The 27,926-nt window shown below is 37.6% G+C and overlaps 1 protein-coding gene across 5 annotated transcripts in view; it reads right to left on the bottom strand.

Moving 5' to 3' along the window:
• The window catches only part of LOC143342656 (uncharacterized), a 122,702-nt gene that overhangs the window by 49,841 nt on the left and 44,935 nt on the right, over positions 1-27,926 (bottom strand). For all 5 annotated transcript variants that reach the window (XM_076766768.1, XM_076766766.1, XM_076766767.1 and 2 more), the window contains one exon: positions 24,570-24,660. In XM_076766768.1, the coding sequence (XP_076622883.1) occupies positions 24,570-24,654 (85 nt within the window). In that variant the 5' untranslated portion in view covers positions 24,655-24,660. The remainder of the gene's footprint in view (positions 1-24,569; positions 24,661-27,926) is intronic.

Raw genomic sequence — 27,926 nt, 5'->3', positions numbered from 1 at the left:
TCGATGTTTCGTTGAAAAAGAAATTAATGGTGTAGTGATTCTCGAAAATGTGTTGTTAAAACTTTCTCGAAATACCATGGAAAAATTCTCGTAACAATCCTTAACGTCTCTGCTGCTATGCAAGCGTTAGAATTTTTAGGGCACGAAGATCTGATTTTTTTTCTAATCTGCCACTGCCTGGTCTCGATCTTGGCGTGGACTGTGTGTCTGAGCTTGTTGAACGTTCCATGGCGATCGTCCTCACACGAGGCGACGAAGTCAAGATCCAAGGAATCAACGGAAGATCGTTCAGACTCGAGAAAACTCCCAATGGATTACCACCCCGAAGGAAATCAATTTTTGGCAAAGACCCTCGTCGTGAACGAGTGTAATTACGCCGATTTTGTCCCGTAAGCCCGTTCGCACGCGTGGGTACCCCACAATTGAATTTAATTGATTGTATCGCCCCAATTGCGCGGTTTCCTTTCCGCTCTGGCGAATTTTAGGTTCTCAAATCTCATCGTTTTCATGACTACGACGAAAGCATGGCAATCTTTAGATTAGATGAACACATATTTTGAGACTAGAACTTTAAAGTTCTGTGAGAGTTATAAGATTATTTTAATCGTGTCAATATTTATCAGAAACATATAATGATTAGAAAGATTAGCTTTGGATGGTGGATAAATTTAGTGATTAAATTGTTTTAAAATAGTTATTTCGTGGTTATCGATTAAAATTTCGTATTACATATACTAATAATTAATAAAATTACGATTCGTCCGAAATTAACGGAACTATTATGTCTCCAAAACATCGGTTTCAGGGTTTCAGAATCGCAATCGAGCTTGCGCGTGTCTTCGTCGGTTACTATCGACGATTATAATTTGCTCGAAGAAATTCTGAAAGACGTGCCTGAATATTTTCTGACGAATTCGAAAAATCATTTTGAAGATTTACAGAAAATCTGCGACGCTTCTGGATCAACGCAAGGAACGAAGATCGAGAAAAGAATTGAAAACGAAACATTGATGGGAAGTTTATTAAATAGAGATTCAAACGATAGTATTAAAGCGAGAAAGAGTTTTGAAAACACGCACGAACAGCTCGAACGTGACGTCTTCGTAAATGAAACAAACAGTCTGAAGCGATTGATTCGTCGAAAAACAAGCACAAAGAATGTAACTATCGAAGAAAATTTCGCCAAGTTTGAATCGAGAGATGGAAATCAGTTGGAGGAAAAATTTAGAAACGACCAAGTCGTATCGAAAAGAATCTGGAACGATTCGTGCGTTGAACGTAAAAATGGAGTCAATGCATCCTCCAACGACGAAGTCTGTTCGTTGAATAAATTCGTGGCTCGTTTAGAAATTGAGAGAAGTAATTCGAATGAAGAGTCGGAAATCCATTCGGTCGATACGAAAATGAAAACTGAAGAACTCCCAGAGACGGTATCGAGTAATTCTGAGGTAGAAAAGTCTCCTGTTTCGGTTTTCCAAGAAAGTAATAAGTCTGAGGCGAAATGGAACGGATCTTCGAACGATGAAACGATCCCTTCGAAAGCGTGCGGTACAGAGATATCCGCGCAACTCCGCGAAAACGAATCCACCGAGAAAGAGAAGGAAGACAATCGCGAAGCAACTTTGTTGGACGACGAAGATCATTCAAAGATGGCTCTTGATAGATTCGAGGAACGTTTAAATTCCCCCCAAAAGGATACTGAAATATGCTCTCGGAAGGAGGGCGATTATCTCGGCGAACAGTTTGGAATATTCCCAGAAAAAGAAGCAAATTGTACAGAAGAAAAATCTATAATGCATTCCGGTAAGAACGAAACATCGTTCCACGAGGAAGAGAAAGAAGAAGGGGAAGTATTTGGACCGCTTCCAGACGCGAATTCGCCGAAAAGTGATCGTGATGCTGAATCAACTATTTCCGTGGTTCGACCGTAAGTCAATTAAACACAACACACAATTAGACGCATTTATCGCACGATGTGGTATCGATACTTTGCCTAACTTTTCTGCTTCTTTCGACTTGTCTTACATTTCTATCCTTGTTGCATAAAATAATTTTAAGATTAAACCCAAAATCAGTTTTAGGAACTTAGAATTAACCTCTTTGTTATTAAACAATTTAAATTATCAATTTTTTTTGGAAGTTTCATACCTAAGATATGATCACAATTTGAGTCTAATAAATTAGAAAAGTACTGATAATATTCGCGACAAGGGGAGAAACTGCAATAATCTCGAATTTAATTGGAATTTAACGTTGGAACGATAGCTCAAAATGATCGAAAGTAGAATGACATTAGTTTGAGTGTATTATTTAACGCTTTCTAATTCTAACTTTTGAAAGGGAAAGGAAAAAACATGATCATAGTGATTTTAACAACATCTGTTATTAAATTTCTAAGAAGGAAACTGTTTGTTCTTCTTTGTCATTACACAAGTTGCGTGTCGTGAAAGTCAAATCTTTGACAGGGTAGCCGAGAATTATGGTAAAGAGGAAGAAAACTTGAACGCCATCGTTCAACGCATGATAATCACAGAACTCAGGAAACATCGTAGGAAAGAACAGACCAATCTGAAAAAGGCACATTCTGACACAGAAAGCATGATACCTAACAAGAAAAACAACGTTAGAAACAGGTACAATAAAGTCTCCACTATCCGTACTAATGTCGAAAAGAGATTGTCAAAGTAAAGGAGATTTTGGAAAGTAGAACGCTCACTTTTCTGAGTAAAAGAAATATAAGGGAATAATTTTGTTATACAGGGTGTTCCGCCATCCCTGGGAAAAATTTTAATGGGAGATTCTAGATATCAAAATAAGACGAAAATCAGGAATATCAATTTGTTGATTAAGGCTTCGTTAAAAAGTTATTAAAAAAATTAAATTACAAAATTTCAAATCATTCACGGAAAAATTATTTTCGATTAGGAGGGTCAATTACAATCATTTTTGGTGAATAGACATACCCCCGAAATCTTACGCAGTTTTGAGAAAAAAATTCATTACCGAAAATTTCATGTCTGACCATACCATTGATATGTTTCACTGAAATTTCATCCATATGTTTAAAACATCATAACTTCTGAACGGATTGAACGATTTTAATGTTTAAAAAAGCAAACTACGTGTATTTGGATGGAGAATATGTACAAATCGCAAAAATATTCGAAAAGTTGGTCCTTGATCCTGTAAAATGAGAAAAACCCCATAAAAATGGTCCAATTTTCAAACAGCCATAACTCCTACAATTGTGAATATATTTCAATGAAACTTTTTTCTGAAGTAGAGCTCATGGGTACCTACAAAAAAGTATTAGACAACTTTTTTGTAGGGCGTCAAAAAAAATTACTAAAAATGAAAAACGAATTTTTAAGAAAAATCGAAAGGGGGTAGGTGCTTAAATTTTTCGAGGAAAAGAAAAATTTCAAATCGTCCTGGAAAAATTATTTTCGGTTGCGGCGGTCAATTACAATCATTTTTGGTGACTAGACACACGCTCGAAATCCTACGTACTTTCGAGAAAAAAATTCTTTACCGAAAATATACTGTGTGGTCGGAAATGTTTCTATAACTTTTTAACGAAGCCTCAATCAACAAATTAGTATCCTTGATTTTCGTCTTATTTTGGCCTCTAAAATCTCCCATTAAAATTTTTCCCAGGGGTGACCAAACTCGTTATGTATGTATCTGTCTGGAATAAAATTAGTAAATGCAATCCAGGCTTTAAGATCATGATAAGTTATTGTGATAATCGAAAACGAAAAGAAAGGGAATTTACTCTAGTATGCCCGTAGTTAATCGTAACTCTATATTGACGCTATTATTAGATGTGAACGCATACATTGTCAGTTTTATATTAAATTATCATAACCTGAATTAGTTTTAATATTCAATACGAAAGCGCTATGTTCTTATAATAAAACTTTTGAGTGTAGGAGTGTTCCGATCGTGGAGCATTCGGGTAACAGATGTTCGGATAAGGAAGGTTTTACTGTACCACGATTCGCTTGTTCCTCGTTTATATCTTCAATAGACACGCGCGACATTTGCAGAACAGGTCTGCTCAACTTCCGAGGGCGAACGTTCTTCCGAGATTTATTGGAGTTGGAAGAAAGTCTACGTAAGAACTTTGAAGATAAATCCGACAGCGAGTCCACGGAAATGAAATTCGATGATGGAACCGTGAACCGGAAGCAACCAATGACCATGGCTCCAAATTGTTTAAAGGACAGTGTCGACAGTTGCACGATGGTCGTCCACCATTCGCATGGCACGGACAATTTAACGAATTCGATGGAGGTTACATGCACAGTCGTTTCGAATATTCTGCTGGAAAGGAAAGTCAATTTGCCTTGCATGACCGCCGTCGAGGCAGAGGAATTGATTAAGGCTAGGAGGTACGTTGCTAAACGAATTATTTACCAGCGTGTCGGAACTTACGAATTCATATAGGGCACGATCAGCACCGAGTTGTGCTGGAAATTCAGTTGCAATTTTGATATCACGTCTGGAACAGAGGAAGCCCATCTTCCATCCATCCTCTTGTTTTCATTATTTAGCGAATATCCATGCCTCTTCTGTCAGTCTGTTCGCTGACTTTGAATGATTTATGCCAATCAAGCGATAACAACAATCGCGCGGGAAACTAATTTCAATTAGAATTAAGAAGTAATTATCAAACGAGTATAATCATTTTTAAAAATAAAGTTGGAGTCTTAGGAGTCTTTAGATTATTAGGAGTTTCGGGGTATTCGACATTTCCAGGTATTTTGGAGGTATATTGGGGATTCTGGTGGTTTCTGGGGTCTATGAGGTTCCAAATATCTGAGGGATTCTATAGATTTCGAGGATTCTAGAAGTTCCAGAGATCTTGGCGGTTTCCAGAGATTCCAAAAAGTGCCAGGTGTTCCTAAGATCCCAGTAATCCCCGAGATCCTCGGAAATGCCACGAAATTATTGGAATCTCGTGTCTTCGGTAGGTTCCAGTGATCCATAATTGTTTATGTTATATTTCGTGATCCTGAGATTGCCTGTATCGAGTTCTATCGAATGTCCGTTTTAGGTTTCGTATTCATTGTGCAGTTCGTTTATTGCACATTCATATACATTGCACGTATTCCGGGTCACATCTGTAACATCTTCTCGGATTCCTCCGTATCGCGTCCAACAAAACCAGAGTCGTTTGTGCAGCAATTTGCGTGCCTGTGGTCGTGTTCCACGATTTGCAAACGGCTAATACCATGCTATATATGCTTTGACGTCTCTGTCATGTCTGACGAATCTTTTATATGAGAGATTGGTGACATTCCTTAGGAATAGTGGTATGAAAGAGACAGTTTACTTTGAAAATAGTCGATACTTTTGACATTTTAATCCAAAGATTTAAAGTTATTCTCAAAACTATGAGTATAAAATTAAAAGTTATAAAAATATCAAAGAGTAATAAAACCTAGATTATAAGACATCAAAATAAACTTTTAATTTTAAAAAAGAATTGAAAGCATTCTTTATTCTACAAATTTGGTGACTGATTTTTTCACAAATCTTATATTTAATCTATCTTTTCCGACATTTCTCATTTTTTGATTCAAGTGGCATGTTTAACCTCTTGAACATGACGCTTCTGTGGTGTCTATATGTATTTTAATAATCTTATCAGAGATTGTCCCTTTCATACATTTTTCCAGTATTTCTTTTCAAAATCAAGCAACATTTACACAAAATTAAACTCTACGTATACCCAAGTATTGACATTCAGAAATTTTTAAATAACAAATGTACATTCAATGTTAAGCTATTCAAAATGCAACGCAGAAAGTTCTAACATAATGAAGCATGGTTTCGCCTATGAAGCGTATACGTGAAAGTACGGTTATAAATCTTGAAAATTGTTTTCTAAAAACCAGACGTAGAAATAATTATATTCTGCGACATGTCGATAGATTATTCAAAATAATAAATTGTTTTTATATGATGATTTAAATCAAAGCTTCCGGGTTCGAATACTTCCCTTGCGGGCATCTATGCATAACGTCCGTATTTTCCAACACGATTATTCACATTTTGTAGATCCTCCGTGACGTGTAGACAGAAGTACACGACTAAAGCCACGCAAACGGAGCACGTTTACGTAATTCACACAGCGAGAAGTTGTCCCCTCGGAAAAAGACGTCTCCCGTTGCAGCTGCAGCTGCAACGACTTCTGTCAACCCGCGAGGCAGTTTCCTCGAAGACCGTTTACGCAAGTCGAGATTTCTCTAAATTTATCTTCCGAAAGGCTTCCGATAATCTCATCTACGAAAAGGGCAAAGGCAGTCACAGCCCCAGTTATATTCCTGCCCCAGAAAGGTTTCGATGGAGATACCTGACACCTAATAAGGTCGCGTGTAAAGATTGGATAAACGCAACCGAAGCTAAATTGAACCGTGTATTCGATTCCACTATATTTCTTTGAATTATAATAACGCATTCGAATACTTTGTAACATATTAAATGTCTCGTGTAGTTACACATATCGTCGTATATATAATAATATAGTCGTCGAACGAAAACAAAAATAAGAACACGAAGAAGAAACAATTGTTTAAGTGAGAATTTGTACATGGAATTTTAATGCTTGTTTTGCATAAAAGATGTTCATTTAATTTTAAAATAATGTGTGTACATCGAAACACGTAGTAAATAAAAAATGTGTTTATGTGATTCTAGCTGTTCGAAAGCTGTGCAAATTATGATTCTTTAAAGATTCATTGTTTATGGTTTCTTAGTACGAGGTCTATACTACAATTTACATATAGTATTATTCAGAAAGCAATTTCCACACTTGTGATCACCATTTGTTAGTAAAACGGTGTAAAACGAAGCTTGGTTTTTCGCACGTCTGTTTAAACATATTCATTACTAATTACGACTGGCTTCATTAGTCTACACCACATATTAACGCAATAAAGTGCAACTTTCCCGTCTGACCCGCGTACCCGGTTTTACCCCACTCTCGTTTGCACTCTGCTAGTTCGAAAGCGTGTCGGGGTTAGAAGTACGTCGCGAAAGGAACAAATAAGTTCGTTTCAAGGCAAAGCATGGAGTAAACGTTTCTGTCGTCTTCTATTTGACGACGCACTTTCGTTCTCCCCGCAGAAATACAAGGCGTCGTGAGATTCATAGTGTGTGGGCAAACACGTTATGGATCCACAGTAAACTCTTTATAGAGGTACACACCGAGCATCGTACGTGACAAGTAGCTTAAGTAATTGTAAACAGTGGTTGAACATTACGCGAAGCTTGGTCTAAAGCACGTTCAGCTGTCCAACCGACAGGCTCTTCATAAACTTTGAGGCAAAGTCGAGAAAAAAACGTTTTTTGTTATGAAATTTGATTAATTTATACATATAGTGGCATTTTTATAACTGTAATGTATCTTGAAGGGGATCATTCAGAAATTAACTCGATGTGTTTCATATATGGATTATTCTTCATTCTACGTGTTATATTTAAAACGTATTTTCAATATAATGATAAAATACTCGTGACACCAGTGTGCATTATATTGAAAATAAAATTTTTTAAAAATATCATTGTATTTGCCATAAAACAGACACAGTATTTGGATGAGGACACGAATGAATAATATAGTTGTACCATTTAATGAGTTTCTCGACAAGCTTCATGTTTGCCATTCAAAATTTACATATCTTTTAAGTACATTTGCATGAATTAAGCCGATCTGAGTTACGATATCGAGTGAAAAAGGCAGTCTCTTCTGTTCTAATGCGTTCCTTCTCTCGTTGGAGATGTAACCCGAGGCACTAACGCAGCGATCGTTCCGTTAATGTCTACTCATTAGAAATCAGCATCGATTCTACTGTCGAGGTATGTCGACCATTCGAGACGCTAACGGGACTCGAGTTTAATTAGCACAGAATTTAAATGAGGCCTTCGTAGGGAAACGACGAGTCGCTCGAGGTGTGACGAAGAAACGTTTAAAAACTACACGATCGTTGTGTCTCTCTTTTCGCGTTTCTGGGACGCAATTTCGTAGTTCTAGAACTGCGGATATTATCGATTGCCTTTACAGATTTCCATCGAGCCTTAGTTTCTCTCCAGTTTCGCTGGTTCGGGGTAATATGTATTGGATCTCACGATTTTACAAAATCTCTGTACGTTTACTTTCGAAGATTTTAGTTTTACTGTTGTTGTCGTTCACGCAGTTCAGTTATAATACTTAAAGGCACAATAAGTTATTGTCGGATGCTAAATACGTGTTGAATAACTGCAAACGTCTACCCATTAATTTCCTTGGCCCAGCCGCTGAAAAAGGGCAAAAAGCACGAGAGCAGGATGTAAGGGATGAAAAAAGCGGGAAGGATATAAGGAGGTAAAAAGGAGACTCATTCAAACGCAAATTACTGCCGGCTCCATTTCCATTTTACGAACAATGCACAATGAACCGCGCCGGAAATAAGAACGGGCTTTCGACCATTCATGCGTATGTACCAAGAACTTCCTTTTTTTCCACGATCAGAAGCACTTACTGGCGTGCAAGGGGAATTGGGTTTCCTTGATGACAGGGAATTGTCTTGCACTTTGCGCGTACAATTCTCGCGTCTCTGATACACCTGAGACTCCGCGGAATCCCATTTATGCATACACTCGAGGAATAACACGCGTTGAAGTCCATTTTCGTCTAACGATACACGTACACTCTTCATGATATTTATATGACAAAACAACGTTGTTGAAAAAACGAAGTTTGTGGAAAATTCTATTCTTTATCCATCACAGTCGGACAAAATATACTCTAGTTAATAATCAATCCCCCTATTGTAGGATTTTTAAAATATGTTTGTACAAATATTGGCACTAAATAAAAACAGGTGAGTTTTGGTATAAAGAACTTATGGTTTGCCAAACTTCGTTATGAAATATTAAATACACTTTTTAAATAAAAATTTTCTGCCTTGAGTTTTTACGATATGCAAATGTTAGTACAAAATTCCAAGGGGTGAACTTTGAAATTTAATGTATTTAAAATGTATGCTAATACGTTTCAAGCGACTAGACTTCGGAAATTTATTCAGAAATAAAGCACCGTTTTTGTTTAATTTGACTTCAGTAGCATGCGAAGTCAGTGATTAATTATTGGTACTCTAGAATGATCGGTAATTATGATTGATGAATGACATTAATAGTCGACGTTAGACACTAGTAAATCATTGATCATTAATTTCGATGTGCATGCACGTATTTTGCAACGTGAAATATGGACGATGGAATGGAGACTTAGAATCAACACACGAGATATAATAAAAATCCAACGATTCTGTCTGTCTTAGCGAAAGGGACGAGGTAAATAATTATTTTTGACATCACCCAAGGAGTAAATTATGATGACTGGGTTTTAGTTAACCAGTCATAAGCGGTGTCTTTCCGAATCGTAAACTCTCTTGGCAGCCTTCCGATCTGAAATTGTTCGGCAGTTCCTTTTCAACGTTCATCGAGAAAAAGCGAATCGCGGGTGGAGTTTTAGTCGAGGCATTCTCCAGACTATACGCACCCGAAAAGCAAAGCAAAAATGTTCTATCGAGATCTAATCGAGACTAATATGTATTCTGCCAAAAACTGCTGTCTTCCCTGTGACTGTGGATCATTCCTCCACGTTGATCGTCGAACGTCCTTGGCAACCGTCCGATCTCCGTATCTCTGCAGATCCTCTAGCGCTTCCCTTCGCGAGGAAAAACGGAAATAAAAGAGTGCAGGAGACATTTAACAGCATCTTTCCATCTTCGTCCCCTCTCATTGTTTTTCTTCGCGTCTTTTTTTTAATCTTTCTCAAACGTTGTCGTTCCCCTTCGCTTTAAACGCTCTCTTATTTTCCTTTCTTTCGCTACGTGTCTCTTTTCCTGAATTTCCTTCGATTCCCTGAATACATTTATTTCACGTTTTTTGTTTACCCTCTGTTAAAATTCCATTTCTTATCCCTTTTTCATTTTACCATCCCGTTATATTTCTCCAGTTTTATTCTACGTGCTCTCCTGGCCCTGTCAAATTTTCTCCATTGTCCGCCCTCTTCGTCTACATGCCGCGCGTTCGCGGCAGATAGGAAACACATGTCTCCTTCTTCCGTAATGAAATTCGACTTCCTTTCAAACTTCCTCCCCGACCTCAGTCCCTCCCTCCTCCCTCTCTCATCCTGGCCCTCTTGCTCAGCGAGCTTCTACGATGCTCGGGGGACGGGGCAAATAGCTTGAGCTTCGACAAAGCTTCGTCGAAGTACGTCGCGATACCGTCTCGCCGTTAGATCAACGTCGGCGAAGAAATTGTTACCGGCAATAAGAAAATCATGAGTACACATCCTCTCCCTGTGATCGTGGAAACGCGGTACAATCTTTTAGATACTGCTCGACGAGCTTGTATCTTTTAGAGTAATAGAAGTTCCTCATACAGTATACACATAGGAAGATTGGAGCATTGTCGGATTAACGATAGTAAAATTAAAAAAGTAACACTTTTTGGTTTATTCTATATTACTGTTGATAAAAGTAAACATGAAAGTAAAGTTGGAATCATTCTATGTATTTTAAAAACTGTTGCCTTTTTACTTTTAGAGAAATCGTGGAAGATTTTTTTCGTAGAAAGTATGTGCAAACTACTTATACCATTTTCCTCTGTTCACTTAACATTGTGTTCATTTGTTTCAAAAGATGTGGTATTTAATCTTACGTTTGCCACCTTAATGATCTATTCGGAGGAGAACTGTGACCGATTCACACGCTCTTAACCTCACCTTTAAACGTGATGAAATCTGTACACATGTAAATAAATGCTATTTATCATCCGTACTTTATGCGCGTCGACTGAGGTATAACATATGGCGGTCATTACTTGTTTCGACGTTTAATTTGCTAGCGAAGACTTAAAAATGTTTCAGTATTTTTATTCATTGTATTTTACACGCGAGATATTGTCTTCCATACAATCGAGTACCGTGTATTCCACGCAAGACTCGTTTTTTCGTGGAATTTCTTTTTGGATCTCGACTCTTTATTGCGAATTGTATTATCAAGATAGAAATCTCGATTCCGTAAATTTTCTCTCCTTGTAATATGGAGGCACGAACTTTTTCCTCGTCGTTTTATTTCTCCGATATGCTTGTCTAATTCTAAAAAAAAATCAGCATCGATTTAATAAAATCTCTGAGGATTCTTTCTTCCGATACCATTCCCGAACCATAAAAAGTCGTTTCGTTTTGTTACTATCCTGTTTCCGTTCGATCTCCCCTTCCACGTCTTTTCGACTCGAGATCTTCGCGAGGAAGCTCTTCGACTGCTTCCAATTACCGCTGAAAAAAGCTGCCAATTAGGAAACGCGATTCGCGTTCGCGTCAGAGTGGCTGTGCCTGCTGGGAACTGTATTACGCAGAAGTACCGCTTGCCCGGAGAAAAAAGCGATTGTTAAAAGTAATGATTTATACCGCGCGTCGTTTTCGTTGCGACGGATTTAATTGCTCCAAAGGGTGACCGTGTACGAGTCCGATAAATTGAATGGCGGCAAGACGTTTTGAAAAATCGGCGAAAAATATTCCGCTGATTGAAGTACGCTTCAAGGTATTAAATAAAACAATAAAACAATCTGCAGCCAGCAATTACTAGCAGCAATTGCTTATCCGACGACTTTACAAATTCTCCCTTTGACGAGCTACAGCAGTCTTTCCATCGCTTGAACTGTTCATTTTTAAATGAAAATTAATTTCTCTTCTTCGACGGAAACGAACACGACAGTTTTACATAAATATATCTACGTTTTTGGAGCATTCTTCTTTATATTGTACCACATAATTCTTTTTACATTAATTATTCCAAACGCTAAAAATTCTTAAAGTGATTTTATCTCTTAATGAAACTGAGAATCGTTCGTCAAAAACGAACCATTTCATATAGTTATTTCTAAATTTAATACTGCTTACATCGACAACTTTTTTCTCCGTGTCGCAGCTCCAAACAGGTTCAGCGTTACGAATTATCGTATAATTTGAAGCCAATATAAACAAGACAATTCGCCACTTTATTTCCCAAATCATGAACAATTTCTCTGCGTGTCTTATTACACTGCAATTGAAAGCATTTGAACAGAAACCGTCGACAGGAAAAGAGGTTTTAGACAGTGGAAGATCGAACCATCGTAGTTTCTCTGCTCTGCAGCTGAGCGCAGTCGTGTACTGAGATCGTTTCCACTTAACGACCGATCGTTTCAGGATTTCGAAATGTCGCGGAACGGATCTAGCCCTCTCTCGTATTTATACGGGATTTGTGCTCGCTTTTAATGAGATCGACAAGTAGTGAAAAGGTCGTCTAGGCCAGTTCGATTTTACAGACAACGAAGCTTCAATAGCCACGCCTTCTTCCGATCACTATTTAAACTTAATTTAAATTTGTATTAAGACGAAATATTTCTCGACACCTTATTAACAATGAAGCGTTCGATTGTCTAGTATGTGTCAAGAGAAATTGTAGCTATTCTGTACGTTATTTGTTCACTTATAATTCAGATTTTTTCGAAAACTTCTTTCTTCTTAGGAACCAGTTAAATTATTTGAAATCTTTTTAAGAATTTTTAAGAATACAAAAAGATAGGAACATACACGATTATCAATAAAAATAGCTTGTTCAAGATTGATTGTTTTCTTTGTTCCATATATACAAAGAGTTCAGCCACCGAAAATTTTAATGGGAGATTCTAGAAGCCAAAATAAGATGAAAATCAAGAATACCAATTTGTTAATGGAGGCTTCGTTAAAAAGTTATTAACAATTAAATTCAAAAATTTCAAATCGTTCTGGAAAAAATATTTTCGGTGGCGGGGGTCAATTACAATAATTTTTGGTGAATAGATCTACCCCCGAAATCCTGCGCATTTTCGAGAAAAAAATTCAGTACGGTTGGAACTTTAAACGTTAATAACTGTTTAACGAAACCTGAATCAACAAATTGGAATTCTTTATTTTCGTCTTATTTTGGCCTCTAGAATCCTGTATTAAAATTTTTCCCAGGGATGGCCGAAGACCCTGTATAGACTGATTTAATTCATTTTTTTTACGGGAATTCATTCCCTATCTAGTACCACTTCGCGAAGTACTTCGTACAAACTTTAAACATTTTTCTTTTCCCTTTTAATTTCGTGGGACAAAACAGAGTTATCCGTTCTCCGGGTTAAACATTTCATTCAAAATTCTTCATTTCCTCGATAGCCTTGTGTCGTTGGAACTTCAAAGGCCCGACGAGCGAGAATAAAACGCAATTACGCCAGCGTCTCACGATCGATAATTGTTTAAAGTGGTCTCGTCGAGTTGGACAGAATCGATTCGAAGGTCAATTACACCCAGGGCCCAACAAAGGGGAACCATTTACGATAAGAATTGCTCGCCGACAGCCACGAAATCCATTTTAATTTCGATTGTTATAGAAACGAACTTGCCGTAACCACGGCGACTTATGGTTTTATTCCAATTATAATTACATTATCAGACAAACGTTTGAACTCGCTCGAATTGAACAGTAATTTTAAGAGGAGTTACTCTCATTTAAAATTTTCTATTTCAAGTAATAGGAGTCGATATAGAAAAAAGATAAAACCTAGGCATTTGAAATTTTCAATAATCGCTAAAAGAATGTTCAAATCATTATGATACATTTAGGAAAGATTAAGTTTTAAGCACAGTATAATTTAAAATGTCGAGTTTTTATTTATCAACCGAGAATATCCTCTAAAAAGATCATACCCGATGTCGTATATTCATGCGTGTCGCTTTAATAATTCGTGAATTGTACTGAAATCATGGTGCACTCAACGGAAGCTTTATTGTGCGATAGAAATTTCCTTGAAAGCTTCATAAGACGGGATTTAGCCCTATCATGACTGCAAAACGTTCTACAAAGTGGAATTTTAAACGATGCGACGTCCCATTCCCTGAAACACGATTTATATAGCTTGTTATAGTACAAAAAGAGATTATGAAATTATAACGAGTTCAGTCGAAAACTAAGAAATATTATATACTGAGAATATCGTTACAACCAAAAATATCAATTAGTAAGTGTTGAGAAAAGACATTACAGCATATATACACTTATGCTTTTAAAATTATATTTGTTTGCTATCGTTAAATTATTATAAATCAATTACATTGGTATGACTGTTTTCTAAGTAAATGACATAAAAATTATTAGTTCAGCGCTCCGTGTCGAGACATTCGAAATAACGACGAGCACTTGTTCAGAATCGATTGGACTTTTTAGTAAATTTTCATATTGTTTGTGGAACACGTTTACGTAACTCGATCGAAAATACTCTTTCGTGAGCGTAATCGACAATCCGAAAATATCGACGCGGTATGGGATATGAATTGTTTGCTGCTCGTTAACGACGTAAAAAAGTGGCAGAAAAAAATGGCGGATGGAATCCCGATGGAAAGTTCTCGGCCGCCAGTCGTCCGACAGAATATAAATATAAATTTCTCTGCCATTCGAAAAACTCCGCGTTACTGGTTCCATATCCGCGTTCGCGTTATGTCGTCCGTAAATAAAATCCACCAACGCTTGTAACCGTGGTAGATACTGGTTGTAATTATTTTGATGGACTAACGAAACGTATTCGCGGCAATGAAACGGACAAATGAGACTCACAGACACGTACAGAGAAACATTTTACTCGTTTAGCCGATGTAGATAGTTTCGTCTCGCTTGAGGAAATTGCAACAAATTTCATATTTAATTTTCAATGTGCGTTCCATACTCAATGTTTACTCCTGATCAAGTGATAACGTTGTTTGTAAAAGTGATTATTTGGTAAAAGATAGGAAAGAAATTGCAGAAGAAAAAGTTGAACGGTATGGCATTATCTGCTTTTCTACGACTACATTTTTTTCACAAATACAATGATGCATTCGAAATGTTCAAATGCGCTACTTCCTAACGAAATTGCATATTGTTTTGTACTCGAATGAAAATAGTAGCGTAATACGTTTGACGGGAATTAATTTTTCTTGTTCAAGGTAGGAGCCAACGATCGTTTCGATGCGAAGCTAGCAATTTACTATCGTCCGTTTGCAAGACAAAATAGACATTGTTCGCTCGTATCGTAGTCTTCGGGAAAGCCGACGTTTTAAATGAAACTTTCGCGAACTCTGCTCCGTCGATTAGCGATGCGAGCAATAAACGAAAAGAGGTCAGTGGGATCATTGTACAGAGTAAAGTTTAACCTACCAAATATCTGGGAATAAGAATGGTTGCATCGGCCGGCGGAACTTTAGATAATTGCTGCCAGAAATGAAGAAAAGTTTCGGACCGTGGAAAAAGTCATCGCGATTTTCGCTCGTTTTGTTTAATTCTTTGTGATATTATCGCGAGATGAAAGACCAACCATTCTTTTGTTTCTTTAAAACCGCTCCTCAGATTAAACATAATAATTATCACAACCACTAAAGGAAATAACACAAGGGAATAATAATAAAATAAAATAATAATAATAAAGGAAATAATAAAAGCAGTTTAATATTATCAATTTAAATGATTTGCCCTGTATGGTCGTAAACCGTTGCAATTTTCATGTCAATTGATGATATTAATTGATTTTGGTGCACGTATTTATTTTGCTGCAATAAATTGCATAATTTTTCCAAAAAGAGTTATTTTATATTTTCGACCCTTTTACGTATATGGAAATAGTGGTAATTAGATCGTATTATAAATTCTTGACTATACTATATGCCAGATCATTGAAGTTCTTTGGACTGTCTCTGATGCAATGCCAATTGCGTGATCAACGACAAAGAAGTGGAACAGGACTGACAGAAGATATGCAGCCCATGGGAAATCCGAGATATCGCTGCGTCGTTCATATTTGCATACAATGCACCGCGATGCATCGAACAGACAATGGTGCGCCGGCCCTTTTTTCGTTCGAACGAGACCAAGGCGGAAAGGGAGGTGGACAGCGATGTGTTCGTGATGGCGTAACGTAAATCATACCTCGAAATAGATTCGAGTCCCCTTCATGGAATCCAATGTGGGGCCACCATAAGCGCTAGAACGAATCCAATCTGGCCTCGAATCTTATCTGAACGAGGCACGGAATCGCTTCTGCCGTGTCGGGCAATTTTGCAACATAATTACGCGACCCTCAATTTGTGGCAACTCTTTCGAACGCCGTCTAAATTATGGTCGCTGTTCCGCTTCTACCTTGATCTATAGGCGCCACCAACCATATTACTTCCAATGAAGTGATTCTCTTATCATTCTTGTCTACAGTAACCAATTTAGGTTCAATAGAAGCACTCGATTATAGATCGGATCTATAAGTTAACGGAAGTCATTTTTCACAACTCTTTAGTATTCTAGTATGCAGAATTCGCAGTAATTTCGATCAAGGCCAAAATTTTGTTTACTTAGAAGAAACATCGTTTCCATCCGTTGAGTTTTCAATGCGTGGAACGTTTTAAAATAAAAGCGTGTCTTGTTTGTAGAACATATCTCGATTTAATTTCTCGACAAACTTGGGGCGCAATAAAATGCGCGAAAAAAGAAAGAGAAGAATGAAAAGCTCTGATGAATTTTCAACTTTGAATGGCCATTTGCATTCGAGCAAACACGAAGTTCACACGATCAACGGCAGAACCACGAAGAGACGGGTCGAGGGTTGATTTTTATTCGAACAAAAAGCTTAATCGACGCGCGCGGGATGGCACCAATAAAATCGCAATCGAGGCGCAACGTCGGCCGTTCGCTCGCCGGCAGCGCCCGGTAATCATTGCGATCGCGATTCGGTTGCTAAACGAATTTGGAAAGAGAATACGGCGGGCCAATTGTTCTGCATCCCTCGCGTTAAATACGCCGGCTAATTACCAATTAAGCGCTGTACACAAAGCTCCGTGGCGCGCGGCAGATGTTGCCGTTTCCGCGATCGATTCATTTACTCTCTGCGCGCCCATAAATTACGGAAAAACGATATTCACGATTACAGCCGCGACAACCGTTCTGTTTCGACGATCGACAAATTCGTCTTTTTTCGCGACAGTTGAAATAAAGGAGCACGACGAACTCGTATACCTGTCGCACTCGAAACGGATTTCTATAGATCAAAACGTCTATTCGGTAATTTATCTTCTCGTCTCTAACCTTTTCTTCGACCGATTGACAATTTGTTCGCCGATGATACTTTTAATTCGTCGTGATTCATGCAATGTTTATCTACGTTCCGTATGTTGTATAATGGGGTACACGCGTACTGTTGTGACACTTCCCGCGCTCCCCACCAGAGGTCTACGCTCAACACCTTTCTCACAAGTACTCGACCGATCATCTAATATCTCAGTGTCTCATCCAGGGCCAAGACTAGGGTAACCTGATGATTCCACTAGCAGATCCAGGACGAGAAACACTCTTGTTTCCTTTCCTTTTCTTTCTTCCTGCTATCTCACTTACTTCTTCCATACAACAAAGCCGCTACACTGCTAATAAGGTTTCAGATGTTGCTTTTAAATGAATAAAACAAGCTTAGGATAATACTTGAATATACTCTGTATAATACTTTAAGTACAGTCGTGATGCTAATGTGCAAAGGACTAGATACTATTACTAAGAATGCCTTAACGACGAGAGTTTCTAGACGGCTTTACGTGTAGCGTGTTCGCGGGGGCTACATCCCAAACCTGCGCGTATTTCGAGGGACAATTGTATAAGTGAGAGCATGAGGAGGTCAAGGATCACTCCAGCTTGACTCCTTGCAGAGAAAATAGTTCTGCCAAATAAAGGATTCTGTTCTATCAAAACTTAGTCTTTCCGCTCGACTTATAAATAAAGTGTTTTATTTCTAAACTTTTTTAATACTACCGATCAAATATATAATGAAAGTATAGTAAAACAAACTTTATTTACTTATACATTTGTAATGTTTGCAAATTACAAAATTATATAATATGCGTATATTTTTTTGAACTAGATAATTATTTAATTTAAAGGATATCGTATAAGAACAACGCGGAGGAAACGCGTTGCTGATTAATCCTTTGTTCATTCTTTCTGCGAGCATCGCAGGTAATTATTTGTGATTCTTTTCTCGTGCCTTTGAAATTCGGGTTAATGTCGGAACGAGATTTCTATCTGAGTTGAGAGACGCTGCGGTCGCGACAACATTTACAGCGGCACCAGGAGTCGATGGAACTCGTTTACGGAACGTTTATAGGATTTCACCCACAAGCACCGTGACGGATACGCGACTCCGAGTTAAACCGACGCTTCCCCACGACAGCCTAAATCTTTTTCGGGAATTTAATTTTGCGAAAGTACGTGACTCTGGGCCCCGGAGACGCGAAACGACTTTTAAGAAAAACAAGTTTGAAGGTTTTATGAGTTTCTGTGGTCTTCGAATTCCACGAGAGTCCTGGCTGTTATCGTTTGGTGCGTCATTGACTCCTGTCGCGTAGATTGGTTGGGCCGAAGCCCGGACAAAAAATATTCTCCACGGTCTTCTCGTAAAATATTTTTTATTATCTCTTGATTATAGTATTTCTTTACAGCGTCGTTGAAATATTTGGGATCACCGTCATTTTTTTACGATTTCATATAATTTTATGTAAAATACGAGCCATTTAGTCGGATTTCAATTTTAGTATTTCTATTGAAACAGCTTAATGGTCATATATAAGTATTATTCTTGCTTATTTATCGATAATCGAACCTGCAACAAGAAAACATTACGTGTAGAAACTCTTGCGTTGCAACTAAAATAATTTATTTACCAAAGAATTATAAAAAGGTTGGAAATGCTAAATGTTTGACAGAAACATGAACTTCAAGAAAAGTAAAATTGCGCAGAGTCGTATCAATACTCGTATTAAATGATACGTGCAACATGTTTCTTACTCTATATTTAAAAGAAAAAGAGTATGCGATTACCATAAACACAATCGTGACAAATCTTTTGTCGGCTGGAAAAATTTATCAAATTCAATACTGAAATTTGTATTCCCAACTATTTTGTGAATTAGGACCTCGTGATTATCGATAATAGAATGAAATATACTTCCATGAAATTGGAGACATCTCAAATTACTCATTGAGCTGAATCTAACTGGTATGAAAGTGATCACGTAATTCGCTCAGTTATGCACGCTCTCGGTTCCGTCTTTTTGATATGAATATTTTAAATTCTGCACCTCTTTTCACAGAAAGTTAACGAAATAAATCTGATTTTTCTAGGTATCGATACTTCCATAACGTTAATTAGTTGGATAAATAGGAGGATAATTAATTACTTCGGAATTAATTGATCTCTTAGTAAGTATCGATGCATGTTTTAAAAACATTTGTATTTTTCGACAAGTACCAAAAGCAATTATTTTCGAACATGGTCCATTGTTTGTTTCGGTATCAGCCGTATTTTGGTATCAAATGAAACTGATTTTCGTACAATGAATTTACTGAATATCGTGTTTAATTGTTGTTCGTATTACAAATTCTAGATAACGTAACGTAACATTGCACGTTAAATGTAATACGATTACTTCAGTCTAGATGGTCGTAACACAAAAAACACCGAGTGCTTCCACTTTGCGCGGATTTTCATTTGAATGGTAGGATTATACGGATGCACGGGCTTTGTAAATAAATAGACCGATCTTCCGGCGCGATACGGATCACTTTTGCGCGTTCGTCGAATGAAAATACGGGATTTCCATTTAGAGACGGGGAGATTTCAAGTAGAACAAGATATTCAATTCCCACCTGCAGAATATCAATTAAGTACCAATTTCCCGGAGACGATCCGATTTCGTTCAAGGGAAACCTTGATTTCGATTCCGCCTTAATTACTTCTGTTCGTAGTCGACTGCCATTATATGGCGTCAGTCCGCTGTAATGAGTTCCGGATGCATTACATAAAAATAATAATAATTGTAATGAAACGTTTTCATCGTACCAGGATTCTATGTAAACAGTATTTAGTTAATAAAAAGAAAGAAAAATTCATTATTCTACACTTTACATTATCAGTTTCGAAAAACTTGTGTAAAATAGGAAACCTATTTCTTTTTTGGAGGAGGCTTTCAATTTAAGCTGAAAGGCTAAAATAAACATTTGAATTTTTGTTCACTTCTATTTCAAAAACTAAGAATGATTTTGATTTTGGATCATGTTCAAATAGGCTTTAAATCTGATCATCTTCGATCAGCTGACAACGTTTCTTCTTAGCAGAGTGGCAAGAAATGTTTATTGTTTTCTCAAACTCTCCTCGCGAAGAAAACAGTTTCCTCGAACGCCTGTCGCTTGCATTTCAATCGACGTGCTCTCAGTCGGAGCGTCATCACTCTGCGCGGAAACAAACTTGCAAGCTTCCCTTTATCCAGTACTTTGAACTCTCGAACGTTTTAGAATGGTATTAAGAAAGGAATTTGGTGCCTTTGTGTTCCCTTTCTGTAGACCGTTTCGCGGAGAATATTGTGATTTGAAACAGTTCCGGGGTAAAGATATTTTTATTTATCCAACAAAATGGAACAAAATCATTTCGATGAATCGATGATGGGTTTTAGGTTGATGTAACATTAAATAAATTAAAAAGAAAAAGAGGAAATAATACATAAGACCATTGGAAAATAATTTAAGGAATCGATTGAAACACTGTTGTGTTTTCTTTGGCTGTTAGTATATCGTTTTTGTAATTGTTATACGGGTCGCAGAATGTAAACAAACATTCAATTACACTGTACGATTCATATTCATTTGTATTTATGAATATTATTATTAGCCTGCGGTATGCCACCGACCAACGCGCGGCTTTATAATGTTCAACCTTTCAAAATGTGTTACACATAAGCGGAGAAAGTTGGCATGGTTTTCATTAATGATGTATGTCACCAAATTGCCAGAGTATACGTACAACTTTCGTATTATTCGCTTTCGCATAACACATTTTGGAAGTTTGAATATTTTAAAGCCACACTCTGGCTAGTATGGTATACCGCAAACTAATAACAACATCGACGAATACAGCCAACATATGAATCATTGAACTTGATTTAATGTTTGTTTACATTCGGTGATACACGGAACAACCAGTTTCGGGCTGTAAATTTCTTCTCAACGTGTAGTTGATATTAATATTTTTTGTTCGAGGCAATACAAAGTTAAATATGAAGTGGGAATGCTAAAATTTCTTTGAACAAAGCAACTTTCTAAACGAACATTTTTATATCTAAAAGTTTTCCCGTAAAAGAGACGATAGTTTGTTCCCGAATATAAACACACGCTTTTATGAAGTTTCCTAAAAATCAGTATTTTCGGGGTAAAATATCCGTGGACTTATTCTCGTCGATACGAGTCCGCATCGACCTCGAAATCGCCACCGAAAAACATAATATCGATGGACGCGTAAGATTACGTTTCGTCGTGATCAGGCCCGATACTTCGAATGTAACAATCGATGCGAGTTCGCGCGTTCTCTTTCGAGGGCGTCAGGTTTTTCCGCTTACGTGGTCGCACTTAATTTGGCACTTTTACTATTCGTCCGTCTTGTCCGTGGTAAAAGCCGATGCGGGAATCGGGAGTGAACTTTTCAATCTCGTGGTGGATTCTTGGCTTCCAATCTGCTCCCAATATCACGGGGTATTCGTCGGGCTTTTGAGTTCCGGGGAGTGAATTCCAAAGCCCCTCGATTTCGGTGCGTCGAGTTTATCGAGCGGATAGAAAATCTGGTCCGTGTACATACGTCCCATATACGCGTGATTGTGTACGTACGTTCCTAGAATTGTGCTGGTGTCTTATCGGGAATTATTGACGGACGAAATTTTCATGACAAAACTTCGGTCCACCTTTCGAGAGCACTCCGGCCTGGTGTTGTAAATTCATTTATAGTTCGATTGAAAACGACAAGGTCAGAGGTCTCTTGAAGGTGAACCCTGATCGTAAAATATAGGGCTGACGGATCCTCCAGACCCTCTATAATCAACCTTAACCCTTATATCAATAGCATTCCTTTAATATATTTCGTTAAAGAATTCTGATGTCCTTGTTGAAATATTTCAAACTCTTCTGGATCCTCGTTCTTTGGACAATTTGTTGATTCAAGATTTTGAAATAAAAGTTTAGTTTGAAGTACGAGCATCAAATAATCAGGTGGATTATGAACAGAAACCTAGGGTCATTTAGTAAGTAAATTATAAAAGAGATACATTTTCGTATTGAAACTGTTTATTTACTTGTAACGAAGAGCAATTCGTCTATTTTCACTGGCAACTCTACTACCACTTAAGGGGTTTCCTGCGTTTACTGGCGAGATCATCGTGACACATGATCCTACTATTAGACTCGTGGGAAATAAATGGTCCTCCGGCGTCCGCGTGTTTGATATGTTATATTTCGAACGTAATTTATATCCATTGATCGAAATTTCCTCCATTACGATCCACACATTTCTGCCAACGAGATACGATATCATTTAGTATCCTATCAAAGAATTCTCGTGTCCTAGAATCGACAGAGATTTCAAAAGCTTTCAGTATATTGGCTCTTCGTCATACGCTTTTAAGCTTTTAACACGGTTTAATTACTGCGAAGGTCTTTGTCGATTTTCATACAGAAGCCATTTTCTATCAAAAGTTAGAATCAGAAACACGGTTCAAAGATTATGGTATTTGTGCTGAATTTGTGCATCCATTTATCTAATTCTTTAGGCTGCCAAATCTATACTACGATTTACTAGAGAAGATACGCGAATGCGTAGTCAGGTCCCCATCCGATTTCGCCGGTGTTTACTGCCAGCCTCCCAGAGTTGCTTTCTCGTAAATCAGACCACAATTCTGGATGCAAGTAGAAACAGCTAGTAGTGGATAGACATATTATTACATCTTGCTCAATTGCACATACTCAGGACAAATTATTAACATCTATTTTCTAAAATTTATTTGATCTTACAGATGAGACATTGAAACTAAGAAAAAAAAAGTTGATACGTTGAGAATTTTTCTCGCAGAATTTTAAACCTACCGCTACTACTTTTCAATTTTCACTCTTTGCTAATGATAATTAATTAATACATTTTCACGTAATGTAATTGAGTAAAAGTTACGAAAAAATGAATTCTCAGAATGAAACCTAGTTCTACTTATATTTCAAAAACAAAGAGAATAAGTTTATTAAGTTTATTGCAAAGAATCTATCCAAACGTGTTAATCGTATCGTTATGTTTTTTTTCTTTTATATTTCTGACCTCGACGAAGATTTTACACAGAAAAGAAAACTTTAGATCCTCTTTAAGTAGGTAAACGGAGTTATAACTCAGGGTCCTTAAACGCAATTACTGGAAAATATGTGCTTCGGAAGTTACTATCAACCTAAGTAACTTTTACTTGAAACTGTTTTCAGATCAATGCACGCATCGAAAGTTGCTGGAAAGTATGGCGGCTATCATATCGGAGGGTAAAGTGCGTTTGACTATAAGCAGTCCACCCTAGTGGTTCATTCCCCTCTCTCTCACACTCCATTACTCGACTCCCACAGTTAAGTAGTATAACTCAATCAAACTTTAGCGTACCTTTTTATTCCCCGATGTCTGCATTATTTCGAATAAAACCTATTGAAATTAACGAAAGCTTTTAAGAAACGTACACGTCTACAGAAATTGCATTTAGCTTTTTCAATCTTTTCGTTTGTTTCAAAGGGAATTGAAAATACATTTTCTTATAGTATACGAAAGATAAAATTCTCTGGCGAATAAATTTTGAAAGGAAATGGAGTATGTGAATATGGTGTATACAATAGAGTTTCCTTTATTCTGATACAGTAGCTTTACTATACAATTTAGTATAACATGTACACTTTATACGAAAAGTTGGCGAAATAACGATCAAATTATTAAGCGTGTTAATACTTCTAAAAATTCATCTCGTCGGATGAAAATGGTAATTTGATGAAAACGAGAAAAGTTTCTATTTTACGTATGGGTGAATAGCTATTTTTTTGTCTGTTAATTATTTCGATTGTAACTGTAGTAAAAATATTTGAAACACGGTGTTGAGTAGGGGAGTTTAGAAATTGAATTTCACGGTTCCGATCTGACCCAATTTTTGAAAATGGCTTCTCGTAAGGAGCTTCTTCGTCGAATACGTGGAACACAGGGATGACACGGTAGGACGGTGAACAGTGTAACTCTTATTGGTAGAGAGACACGTGGTTCTAATTAACTTCGTGTCGACTCCAGGGATTTAATCCCGTGGAAAACTATTTCACGAACCGAGCGGTGGAAAATGTTAGGACTCTGCATCTTTCGTAATGTCGTAGAACGGCTCTCGAGCAAAATTGAAGGTACTGGAAGTAAAATGCCTTGGATGGTACGTGAATCCATCTTACGGATGGAAGACTTTTTCAAATTTACTTGCCGGGAATATAAATTCTTATCTTTAGGTTCCCTATCCTTCATCTTGTTATTTGTCTGAATTATATCGTAATACTCGCCATACTAGTTTCTGGTGTTTTTCTAAGTGTGGCCGTTTAATTGGCCGTAAATTTAAGAAAGATGTTGTCACTTACTTATGTTCTTTTCCCTGTACTGGGGCAATGCGTCACCGACCAGGCAGGCGAGGATCATCCACACGACAAAATCACGTCTTTCCATTTCGATCTGCAAAAAGACGGTCAAAATTAACTGGGACTTATCTGATGAATACAACAGGATGTCAAGGAATTGAATTTCAGGAAAAATATATTTCTTTGCTCTTAATTAATGAACCAACTTAAAGAATAGTTTTTGGTCTAAAATGTTATTCTCGTGTAGCCATTTCAAGCAATGTTCGAGGATGAACAGAGGATGGGTTGTTACAAGATCTCTCATAAAATTTGCATACCGGTTTCTGCTTGTACCTTTAACTCTGCATCTTCTATCACTGAGCTTCTTTAAATTTGTTATATTTTTTCTGCCAATACTCGCAGGACTCACGTTTCTCAAAATTGCGACACACTATTTTTGTGTCATCTACTTGTACATCCGCCATATTGATAGGGTTACACCTTATGTATTTTTTATTTATTTCAAATCTCTGTCTGCTTTCATTTCCAATTGTAGGCTTGCTCATATTACTAGGATTTATTTTCATTAATAAATTTAATTTCTTGCTTTCTTTCCGCTTTCTTAGAAAAATTTAGCTATCTCCACTCTGAACATACTGTATACTTCTCTTAACCAGCTATAGGAATTGTAACCCAATAGGTCTATTAAAAATTGTGGTGTTATGGTACAATTCGTGCGAAGAAGTCGACCAAGCGCCAATATGACGTGTTTCTATAGTGCAATAATTAATCGAAAGGCTGTCAAATTATTTTAATTACACGTCATATCTCTTCGTACAAATTTCGAACGATTAGTAGCAATCAAACGCGTCAGCAATCATGTTACACGACGCACAATTTCACGTGCAACGAGAAAACAAAACCATCGAAGGATTTATGGCTCCGTATACTTAGCGAACGAGATCGTTGCGTGCACAGGTTAGTATTAAACAGGCAGTGTACGAAATGGTTGGCAATTATCGGAGTCCTCTACAGTAATCGATCGCCATAACGCTTCATGTCATTGACAACTGTCGAACGTTGATGGTCGTGCCGAGGCTGTCAGAAATCAAAAGCGGCTCGTTCGATGAGATCCCGTCCACCAATTATTGACCTCGATTGGCCGCTCATTAATGCAGAGCCTGCGCCATCGTGTCATCTCCTGTCTTGTTTCGTCCTGTCACGTAGACGTCGTCCGGACACGAGTTACGAAGACGCTTGGGACGACGTGCAAAGTGCCGTCTTAGATGGTGGCTCGAACTTCGACCGTTTAAACTAATTAACTAACTCGTCCCCGGCCGATTGGACGGAGCAGCGGGAATCGACCGTTTGGATCACCGTCAAAGTCGACGAGACGCTAGTCGGCTTATTACAGTTTGCGTTCCTGTGCATCGATGACAGAATCGTAGCAATTCTAAAGTTTCGGATCACTAACTCTAATGAACAAATTAAACAAAATATTTTGAACACCCCAAGGAGGCTACTTTTAATATGAAAATATTATAACGTTGTTTAAGGCTCCTGAATATCCAGAAAAGGATTTCCTTTTCTTCCTTAAAGGCTTCGTCCATTGTAACTTATTTTTAACCAAAGTCTCGAATAATTTGCAGAGACAAGACGTTAGGAAGATAAAAGTAACAAAAGGTAGCACATTGTCTTCAATTTTTCGTGCATAGTACGAAAAATATACCCGAGTGTTTATTAATAATTGTGTAATACTATCCAACAAATTCATTAATTTATTTAATCGATTATTTTTAAATGCTTCTTCTACGTTCGCCCAGGGTTATCTATTTTCAATGTCTTTTCCTTTTCCTATAAACATTTCACTAACGAAATCTATTTCTTTCGAATAAATCACCTTTCACGAACGTGAAATTTTACTTCCTGTTAGGAACGACAGGTCACAGCATAGGTTGTACGTAACAGCGCGACAGGTTCGATTTGCATGCGTTTGAATATTTATTTTCATATTCGTTGAAAAAACAACGTGGCACGGTACCAAGGAATTAATTGCAGTTACACGATGGTCGAACGTTTAAAATTACAAGCACCGTTTATTCGATTTCTACATCGTCCCCAATTATTCATCTTTCCCTCCTCCTTTTCGTAAGCTGGACCCAAGGAACACCGTAGTTTATGCAAATTACCGGTGACGAAGGAAATAATTCATGCAAAAGTTTAATCGCTTATGCATGAATTTTCAATCAACGATAAAGATACGTATATATTACGGGCGAAGGCAATTAAGTATTATAAGGGCCAAAAATTCGGAACCTAATCTATAACGCGCGAAATTATTCACAAAATTGGTACGATATATTTTAGACATCAAACAAATTTGCTGAAAATCATTATTATCTTATATCGATGAATAGTATGTCTCTTTTTATATATGCAGAATATTTAATGTTTACAAGGAAAAGATTATGTAACACGAAATTAAAAATATCAGGAATTGAATATCATGGGGCCTAAAAAGTACCTGACTTGAAAAAATCGTTTTCTACGAACGAAAGGATAAAATAAAAGAAAAGATAACGCGTGAAAGGTACAATAGCGACGAAGATCTCGCTACGATTCGCGTGTTTTGAGTAAAAAATCCGCGAACGTGTCCCTAATGGCGCGAGCTTCGCACAATGTTACGCGGTCGGATTATGCAACGCCAATAACAATTTCCCGCGCGTCTCTCGTGCATCGTTCATGAAATTTCTACGGGCGAAAGGCATCCTCTCGTATCCGTTAGATCGCAGAAGCGCACCGTTTCTGGCTGTGGAATCTCGTTAATTTCGCGGATAAAGAGCCGTCGCGCAGACGAAACTTTCCTCCCACGCTTTGCGCTGGATCATATTCATGGAAACTGGCGCAAAGGTCTTGAATGCTGCGTACGCGGAGCTTTCCACGCTTGGCTCCGCGCGGCAAACGAAACGCTATTCCTACACTCGACCCCTCCTCCTTCATACTTCGAAATCCTCAAAGAAATATTTCATAATATCCCGGTCGTCCTATTCCGCCTGCGACTCGGATATATCGTGCCTCTTTTTCAGCTGCCGCCTGTTTCACCTGTGTCAAGTTTTCTATGTCTGTCTATAATAATCAATTCAGTTTTTGCGTATTCATTTTCCACCAGCTTAGCCGATTGCAGACAATCGGACAGTCAAGCTATTAAAATAGCAAAGCCATCACCAGCGAACTCGTATTGAAAATTTATTAATATACAGAGTTCGGCGAGTAAGTAGCGAGATTAATCTTTTATAAAGTCAGCTACGTACTCCATCTAGTTAGTAATTGTTAAAGTTTTATTAGCTTGCTTCGAGAGGAAATACGTTCCCGCGAAAGTAA

The sequence above is a fragment of the Colletes latitarsis genome, chromosome 6 (genome assembly GCF_051014445.1).
Source record: "Colletes latitarsis isolate SP2378_abdomen chromosome 6, iyColLati1, whole genome shotgun sequence".
NCBI lineage: Eukaryota > Metazoa > Arthropoda > Insecta > Hymenoptera > Colletidae > Colletes > Colletes latitarsis.
The sequence above is the reverse complement of the archived record's forward strand: the minus strand, read 5'-3'. Positions and strand labels throughout refer to the sequence as shown.